Source organism: Choloepus didactylus, chromosome 6, assembly GCF_015220235.1.
Source record: "Choloepus didactylus isolate mChoDid1 chromosome 6, mChoDid1.pri, whole genome shotgun sequence".
NCBI classification, from domain to species: domain Eukaryota; kingdom Metazoa; phylum Chordata; class Mammalia; order Pilosa; family Megalonychidae; genus Choloepus; species Choloepus didactylus.
This window is the reverse complement of record NC_051312.1, coordinates 83,485,287-83,495,540: the sequence shown is the minus strand read 5'-3', so window position 1 is coordinate 83,495,540 and position 10,254 is coordinate 83,485,287. Positions and strand designations below refer to the sequence as shown.

General features: G+C 36.3%; 1 protein-coding gene across 1 annotated transcript; it reads left to right on the top strand.

The window, feature by feature from the left end:
- The first annotated feature begins 6,923 nt into the window (after positions 1 to 6,923).
- LOC119537172 (olfactory receptor 52J3-like) lies at positions 6,924 to 7,892 on the top strand. The gene has a single exon (XM_037839739.1). The coding sequence runs from the start codon at positions 6,924 to 6,926 to the stop codon at positions 7,890 to 7,892; it is 969 nt and encodes a 322-aa protein (XP_037695667.1).
- Positions 7,893 to 10,254: the final 2,362 nt, after the last annotated feature.

The following is a 10,254-nucleotide window of genomic DNA, read 5'->3' as shown; positions in this document are numbered from 1 at the left end:
CCTGAAGCACACACACACACACACACACACACACACACACACACACACAGAGATACAAAATATCTTTATTTTATTGATATAAATTCAGAAAACTCCCAATTTTTAAGTTACACTAAAATACATCATTTCATATTGTGAAGGATAATGAATTTAATTTTTCCAATGGGTCAAGTTAGGCACAATAAATCTTTTTCCCATTCCCACTCAGGAAGAGGTCACCTGATAAATGAAATTAGTACTAAAGGTAGAAAAAAGAAACTGGAAGTGGTAAATGGCAATAAAGACTTGTCTAGAATGTCTTTGCTAATCAGAGACCTTGTCTTGAGGAGATTCAGGGCTAAAGAATGCCAAAAAGGTGCCTTTGGGGTGACAGCTGCTTGTGTCTTGTTTATATCTGGGGGACACAGGGACCAGTGGCTCTTTACTTCACTCCTCATGCCAGGAGACACCTGGAACTTTCATAAGGGAAGCTGTTGATCAGGGAGCTTGAATAGAAACTAGGCCAAACCAGAGGAACATCAGGATAAGCCACTTAGGTATCCCGTGTTCCTCAAGAGGTGGAAAGAAAACTCAGTGGAACCATCTGCTGTGAGTAGAACATTGATCTGCTAATGTCATTAAGGGAATTAGAGACACATAGAGAGGCAGAAAAAGAGACAATGAAAAGACAGAGAAACAGAAGAAAAATGAGCTGCTTAAGAGACAAAATGAAGACAGAAAATCAGGGGAAAACAATGGATATACTGAAGACAGCATGATTTGAGGGAAAGAAATGAAGAATGAAAAGAGATAAAAGCAGAGAGAAGTATAGAAAGTGGGAAAAGAAAAAAAATAAAAAATAAAAAATAAGGGAAGAAAGCACAGTAGAAAGCCCAGTGGAGAGAAAAAGACAAAGTTAGGGAATGAAAATAGTATATATAGAGGATTGGGTTTTATACACAGGAAATATAGATTGGAAAAGAGGGGAGACTAAATTAATACAAAGCAGAGAGCTAAAAAGGAAAGTGGAATGAATTTACAAAGAAATTATCTTTTGTAATAAAAAAAATTGTAAAAATCGCTGTTGTAAAATCTATCACTAAAACTGATCTGAGGGTTTGGGATGGGTTCCCTCCTTTACCGTTGGACATTGGCAAGGCATATATTTCTATACTTGTCTCTTTTCATACTGGAGAGACAGTGTATCATATGATTGAGATCAGAGTCAGGAACCCTATTATCTGGGCTTGAAACCCTGTTTTACCACATCTTAGTCTATAACCCTGACAAAATGCTTTCTTTGCTACCTCAGTTTCCTTTTATATGAAATGAGGATAATAATAGTATCTCCTAAATGGTAGTTAAATAAACATATACAAAGTGATTAGAACACTGCCTGGCATATTAATAAATTCCATAGAAGTTTTTATTAGAAATGAATATTAAGGGCTTTAGAATAAGAGGAAAAGGGATGTGGTATTTAAAAAAAAAAAACTGTGGCCCATTATACTCACACAGAATGTCCAGAAGAGCCAGAAGTATCAGAGCCTTGGGGAAAAAAGATCAAGAACATATGGATCAGAAATGGCCTGGGCTTGGGAAATAGGGAGAGGTATTTATGATTTTTCTGAAGGTCCTGGCTCTGTGTTTCCTTCCTCCAAACCCCTCAGTTATGACTTGGGACAATAGAAGCTATACTAGGGATTGATATAGTATGTAAGTCAGCTGTATAACAAGTAGATAGAAAAGCAGAAAATATCATATTATCAAATACTGGGAAAGATAAAACTGAGAGACAGTAAATCCAGACTTTAAAATGTAATCCTACAACTATGAATAGTAAGTTAAAGAGAAATATATAACGGTTGCTGATGTTTGCTTTACACCCACATACGTAAGATCATTCGAGTTCTTGGAGGAAGAAATAGATGAATTAGAAATTAGAAATGAATTGATACTCAGATAAAGTACTTGGCCAGTTAAGTCATTTGATATATCTGAAAAGAATAAGGTGTTTACAAACATGATTGATTTTTTTAAAACTGAAAATGTTTATCAAGCAAAGAATGGCAAAATGAAAACAAATGCTGTAAACCATTATTCATGTTACTAATTAAGTACATATAAAGAGATATCAAAACTTCATTCAGGATATTATTCCCCAAATTTTATTTCATTATGACTTAAAAAATCAGTCATGACTTCCACTAAAAATGGGGTTACATGTTTTTCAAATTTTCAAAGGACTAAAAGGTATCAAAATGCTAAAAATTAAGCATACTTTTCTCATTTTTTCTTACATTCTCATAGATCTTATACATTTTTTTTAAGACAAGAAAATGCATTGAAACTATGAGATCAAATAGATAAAGGTGACCTTGAGAATCTAAAGTATGATTAAGAAATGATCAGGGGCTAAATTTTTGGAGGTCAATGTAGCTATCTTATTTTCACTTAGTTTTTGTTGTGTTAAAGTACATAATTTATCTCAAGGATTATATTTCTCTATTTTGCATGTACATTAAATTTTGCAAGGCTGTGATGTAAACCTGACTGCAACCTAGCAGAGTTCACATGTCCCTGTAATCAGAGGTGAAAAGTTCTTCAAAGTCTACAAATTTCCTGAACTGGTGATTCAAATGTCTGGGAGATCCTTAACGCTTAACATCTGTGTAAGTGAATTGGAGAACACTGAAAATTGATTTTTTCATGGATAAGGTGGAGCTTGCTAATCAATGTAAATTTTTAAAGCCTGTGACATTGTTATCTCAGCTCATCTCATCTCCTGCAACCAAAGGCCTTTTGCATTGGCACCATGGTGGTCTGGAGTGACAGTGATGTGATGGATCCCACCCTCCTCTTAGTGGGATTCCCTGGGCTGAAGTCTGTTCATGTCTGGCTCTCAATCCCACTCTGTCTTGCATATCTGGTGGCTCTTGCAGGCAACATCACCATCCTCTCTGTTGTCTGGAATGAGCCCTCACTCCACCAGCTCATGCATTACCTGCTGTTCATTCTGGCAATAACTGACCTGGACATGTCCACATCTACACTCCCCACAATATTGACTGTGTTATGGTGGAAGGCCCAGGAAATCCAGATAGGAGCTTGTTTCACTCAGCAATTCTTTATCCACACCTTCACATTTTTGGAGTTTTCAGTGCTGCTGGCCATGGCCTTTGACTACTTTATTGCTATCTGCTGACAACTGCACTACTCCACCATCCTCACCAGTGATCCTGGTGCTTTTAGTATTAGGATACTTCACATCTATTTATTTCAGCTTTATGACCTCAGCTGAAATTCCAAGATAGGAAGGTTTTTCTTGCTGTTGTTGTTGTTGTGTTTTTTGTTTTTCTCCTAGAATTCTGTTTCTGTTTCGCTTTGTTTTCCTTTGGCACACAGTTTATGAATATATATATATATATATATATATATATATATATATATATATATATATACACATGCACACACATATATAATATATATATACTCAAAACTATCAATGTTTTTATGGCTTCTAGACTTCATTTGCTTAGAATGGCTTTTTCCACTCCATCATTTATTAAATTTTTCTCTACTTTCTTATTAAAAAACAAAAACAAAACAAAACAAACTCCAAAACAGGAGAGTAGTGAAATGTATTCCCAGGAAGATACATAAGACCAGTGGGATACATAAAGGGCTTATGGGAGGGAGGTCTCCAGAAAAATAAAGAAGAAAGGAAGAAAAGGAGAGAGGGAGGGAGGAAGGAATTAAATATGTATCTGTTGGGATATTTTACATTGTACATATTAGTAAAGTTCAGTCTTATTCATTAAAGAGAATTTATTAGCTCTCATAACAATAAAATTAAGAGGTTGGTCTGGTTTTGTGTAAGACTTGATTGAATAACTAAATCATGTCACCAAGATCCAAGTTGGTTTTAATATTTGGAAATAAACTTGATCCTAAGTTTATTTCCCCTCATGGATCAAAGATACCTTAAAGCTCTCAAGGTCAGATGTTTTGTTGTTCACATTCAGCAAGAAAAGAAGTGTACCTTTGATTTGCTTAAGATTGACTCATTGTGCCTAAAGACCTGATTGGACCTAAGAGTATATTCCATTGCATATGTACATAAAACAATAATTGTGAATTTATAGAAAATAGCTTTGATGTTTGCATGGAATGATGGGGATTATAGGCAAGGTCATGTTTTGTAATCTATTCTTTTGTATCTTATATTGATTCTTGTATTCTAAATACTCACATTCTTGTAGGATCCCCCAGATATATACATTACTGACTAGAAAATTAGAGAGAAAATGTTTATCATCATTAGAAAGTTGAGGGAAAATGTTATAGAATTGGTAGTGTGATTATTCGATCTGTTTTAGTCATTTATTGTTCTTGTGAGCTGAGACTTAAAATAAAAGCTAACTAAAACTAGCCACTTACTATGGACAAGACACTGTGTTACATGCCTTATAGACATTTAATTTATTCATCAATCTGCCCAGTGGGAGAGGTACTATTATTATTCCCATTTTATAGTTGAGCAAATTGAGGCATAGGCATGATACGAAAGTCATCCAAGTTCACGCAGCTAGTATGTGGCAGAACCACAAATCGAGCACCAGCAGTCTGATACCAGGATTAGAAATTTTAGATACTCATCTATGGGACTTTTAAAATTTGTCTATGTAAAATTGTGGTGGTGATGGAGGTGGGAAATTTATGTACAGAAAACAGCAGGGACAAATGTTCTTAAAACTATGTCCTCATAGCTAATCAGGGAAACACAAAGCAGGTATGTTAGAAGGGAACAATCAGTGAAGGGAAATATTAAAATAAAGCCAGGAAAAAGCCCTCCATAAAGGTTGAAATATCTGAAATGAAATTAGCCAGCTCCTTCTCCATGTAGCGTGTTAGCAACCCACATAATTGGGCTACAGATTCACACTCACATGGAGAGGAAATATATATACTTTCACATATGTCAAGTACAAATGACAATAGCTATCTGTTTCAACTACCCTTTTTGACTTTTATTTCCATGCATTTCAGTTTGTTTCTTGGTTTCTTGGGCTTTTCTGTTCCTGAAGCAGAATCTAGGAGTTTGCCAGCAGTCTCTGAGGACTCAATCCCAGGGCTTTCTCCAAAATTGAGATTACAATGGGATTTTTCTTAGAACTCTCCCTTCAGGGCCAGAAGCCTAATATAAACATCTCCTCTGTGCACTGCTCAGAAGGAGGAATCGCTGATGTGCTGCTTGATGTTTTCTATAAATCTCAATTCTCGTGGAAGAACGATGTGATTTAGCTGCTGACTCTGGTGGTAGGTGTTGCAGTCAACAGAGGGACATGGAAAGATCGGGCTGGAAAAAAGGGCCTTGTAGTCAAACTGCAGCAGGCAGGAATAAAATTTTAAATGGTGATAAGATTATCTTTAAACTGTTTCAGGAGGATCCAAGGTATTTAATTCCATCCTGTTGAGCATTCCCTTGGATGAAGTAAATTTCTATGTCAGAAGGAAGGAATGAGGCCAGAAGAGACTTTCTGCTGAGAGTCACCTCCTAGATTTAAGCTCAAAGTAAGCAGCAGGGACTCTAGAGTTTTGACCTTGGCTATTATCTTTCTACTGAGTGATGATATATATTTTAAGTAGTTATGGTGTCTATGTTTTTATACAATACAAAAAAGAAAGTAAGTGTACTTTACAGCAATATCTTTGGGATTAAAGTCAGAGAGGATGGACAGGCATCATTTCCCACCTTGGATGTTTCAGGTATTTAATGTTAATAAAAAGATCACAAAGATGGAAAGAAAGTGGAGCTATTCCAAGGATAAAAGCCTTACTCTGAACTATAACTGCTCTACCACAGGCTCCAGGTTAAGACTTTGACCTAATCTTGATTGGCTTGGTTCATTTTCTAGGACTTTGAAGACATTACTTAGAGATCTTTATTCATGCCCTTTAGAGTTTTGCAGAAGTTGATTGTGTCTCCATTGAGACAATGCTAACCCAGACAGCTATGCATAATACCTTCCCTAATATCATAAACATCTGAGGCTTTCAGTGTTATCTTCTACACAAATTCCAGTGTCTTGAACTGGGAGAAGGAGTGAACCAAACAAGTGTTGGCTTTACAGCAGGGTTAAAATTAGCATGTGCTTCCAGAATAACTGAAGTGGTGTGGATAGTGAGAAGACATATGCAAATAGCATTGGACAACTCTTCTTTTTCCTTCCCAGCTGATACTCCACACAGTCTGTCCATCATAAACAATCACTGTTCCTGTCCAGGACTTGTCAAGGAGCCAGCACTTACTTGAAACCATCTGTTTCTAAAAGAAAACCTCTCTCTGAGAGGCTACTGGACTTGGGTCAGAGTTTTTCCAGATATGCCTCTCTGTCAATAAATAATGAGGAGTCAACAGAAAACTTTCTGCAGGTTTTGATTGTGGGGGTGCCTACAAACTGAGCCTGTGAGTTATTTTCATTGCAGACTGCTGATAAGCATTTTGACTGCCTCTGTGCTATAACACAGTCTTGATATTTCCAGGGTCACTCAACGTAGGGTGGATTCCAAGAGAGAGCAAATTCTATTCTCTTCCAAAGTGAATGGATAAGCTCTTACTATTAACATCTGCTTGCTATAAGCTTTTTTGTTTAGACTTAGAACTCAGTCAGCAGGAGGAATGGATGTTCTGAATTTGGTCTATTCATATGGCTGTGGGAGGGTTCAATATAAGAGCCTCAGTGCTCATGTAGCAAATGTCTTTTCAACTAGCAATTGATATGCCACCCTTTCTCTTCCTCCCTTTCTCCTTCTCTTTCTCCATTCTCTCTCTCTCTCTCTCTCTCTCTCTCTCTCTCTCTCTCTCTCTCTCTCTCTCTTTCTCTTATCTATCTCTCTTTTTTCCTACAGGAGAAACAGTTTCTCTTCTTATCTATGACAGGATGATATACCATAATAGCAGCAATTTTCACCCTGCCACATTTTTCCTTATTGGAATTCCAGGACTGGAAAAGTTCCATGCCTGGATTTCACTGCCTTTCTGCTCTGTTTACCTGGTAGCTTTGTTCGGCAATGCCACAATTCTGCTGGTCATCAAGGTGGAGAAGACCCTCCGGGATCCTATGTTCTACTTCCTGGCCATCCTTTCAATGATTGATTTGACTCTTTCTACGACCTCTGTGCCCCGCATGCTGGGCATCTTCTGGTTTGATGCTCATGAGATTAACTTTGGGGCTTGTGTTGCTCATATGTTTTTGATACACGCCTTCACTGGCATGGAGGCTGAGGTCCTACTGGCCATGGCCTTTGACCGATATGTGGCCATCTGTGCTCCACTCCACTACACAACCATCTTGACAACTCAGGTGCTGGTGGGCATTAGTATGTGCATTATAATTCGTCCAGTTCTGCTTACTCTTCCCATGATCTATCTCATCTACAGACTACCCTTTTGTCAGGCTCATATAATAGCCCATACCTACTGTGAGCACATGGGCATTGCAAAATTGTCCTGTGGAAACATCCATATCAATGCTATCTATGGGCTTTTTGTTGTTTCTTTCTTTGTCCTGAACCTGGTCCTTATTGCCATCTCCTATGTTTACATCCTCCATGCTGTCTTTCACCTCCCATCCCAGGATGCACATCTAAAAGCCCTAAGCACTTGTGGCTCCCATGTTGGGGTCATCTGTGTTTTCTATATCCCTTCTGTCTTCTCTTTCCTTGCTCACCGATTTGGACACAACATACCACGATACATTCACATTCTTGTGGCCAACATCTATGTGGTAATCCCACCCTCCCTCAACCCCATCATTTATAGTGTGAGGACCAAACAGATACGAGAGCCAGTGTGCTATGTCTTCACCAAAAAATTAGACTCTATCACCTTCCTTTACAAAATATTTTGATCCAGCTAGGAAGACTTGTGGGTTTTTGTGTTAAAGAATATCTCTTGGTTCTAACATTGCTGCAAGTTTGTGATACAAGTTGGTTTGTTTGTGACTGTTTTCAAGTATAATTCTAGGACTTGAAGAAGCCTCACTGTGTCTCAAAGTCAAATGCTAATTGGTTGTCCTGGAAGGAATCTGTATGGCCTCTGCAAGACCTCACGCAGAGTTCTTGATAACAAAAGGCTGCTTCTTTTCTGGTAAAAGAATATATATTACTTTTGGTCTCTCATGCTCTGTTTTAGAGAAATGTGGCACTGGACATTTAACCCTCTATCCTAATTTAATCACACCTTCATTCTTGCATTCATTCATTCAGTTTTTCATTTATTTACATACATTTCATGTCTACTGTATTTCTGGAGTCATTCTGATTGTTAGAGATAAGTCAATGAACCACTAGCACACATGTGGAATTTGTACTTGGCTATTGCTTTTAAAAAACAATGTTCATAGTTTTAAAAGAAATCATTGCCAAATCTGTATCTTAAAATGGAATGGTCTGCCAACTACCTAAGATTCAGAGGAATGACAGCCAAAACATATAATTTCAAAACTATGTCTTACTAATACCAATAGCGCATATCACTGGTTGTTGCCTCTCTGCATTCAGGCCCACAGCATAAGCACAAGGATGGTCTTGTCATCTAATTAAATGTGGTATTTTTCTCTGTGTGATGCATGTTGGTCTCTACTCACCACTTTATCCAGTGTTCTCTCAGTCTCCATTTGATCTTAAAATACTCCATCCCCATGTCCAAGCCTTCTCATTTGAGATCCATGATCTACTTCTTCAGACACACACACCCACACCCACACCCACACACACACGCACACACACACAGACTTTAACATAGACACTGTCAGAACAAGCTATGAATCACCATTTTTATTTCACATGAAACTGAAAGACTTCCAACTGATTTAATAATATGATTTCCCAAGCAATGGTCTTTCTTATCATCGACCTTTTCACATTCATTTACATTATTTTTTATTATTGTATTTTCTCTTTTTTGTAATCTGTAAGAAAGAAACTAAAGTAAAAATATAACAGATATAGTTGTACCCACAACCCAGAATTAACAAATTTTAACACTGCACTCATTTCAAATACGTTATATAATGTATATATACATAACATTCTGGTTGAAATCAACTTCTAGCACTGCCTCAATACAGTTTCTCTCTTAATTTTCCAGAGGCAAATGTTAGCATGTGTTTTATACACACCACAGTACACTTTTAATTTTACATCCAATCACAATATTTTTGTTAATTTGTTATTAATTTATATAAATTAAAATACTTCTTGTTTTGTTTGATAACATTGATTTTATTTATGTATTCTTCTTCTAATAAATATGGTATTATTATTATTTTAAAATTAGAAATTTCTACACACCCCTGAATGTATTTCTTTGTACATTTTTAGGGAGTTTATCCATGTTTTATACTTTCAGGTAAAATTGTTGGGTAGCAGTATTATAATAAAGTATATTTCTGCTTTCATAGCCTTTGTATTTGATTCACTATATTTTCTGATACTTTCCTTTTTCCTCTCACTTTCATGCTTTCCATTATTTAAGTTCCCTTTTCCAAATTCATCCCTTGATGTTTGAAGATTGCCACTGTATATCTATTTTTCTATTGGGTAGTATTAAAAGTTTTAACTTTCCTAATTTGTAACTACCCTGTTCTGAGCAGAACAAAAACTTTACCTCCCTTTTACTTTTATTCTGATGCTTTTACATTATCTTTCTCATGCTGCTAACATCTGGAATTTTATTTCCAGATTTTCCTTAAATATTTTTAATTACTAGTTTTTACTTTATCATATACATTTTAAAATATTTTTTCAGTAGAGAAGTTGTAATTTTACAGAAATATCATGTATAATATATCATATTCCCTTTAAATAATTTTAAATCATTTGTTTCTCCTACAATCTTCATGAATGTCTTCTCTCTCCAGCATTCACTCATCTTCATGTGGAACATCTTCAAGCATTCCCTGTGCTGACCCTGCCAGAACCACAACCCTCCTGCTCTGGTAATAATTAATTATGTTTCTACATTTAAAGATGACCTCAATTGCCCTCACATTTGAAAGATAAGTAGAAAATTTCTGGAATTTTGGGAAAAAAATCTCTCAGCTCTCTGAATTTCTCTTTTTTCTGGCAACTAATGCTGTTAATGAAACATATTATGTCAATCATTTTTCACCCTTTGCTAGGATTTTTTTCTCTCTTCTTTGGGAAGCATCTTTATTTTCGGTGTTCTGAGCGTCATTGTGTTGACTCAATTTTTGATTTTTTTTTTAT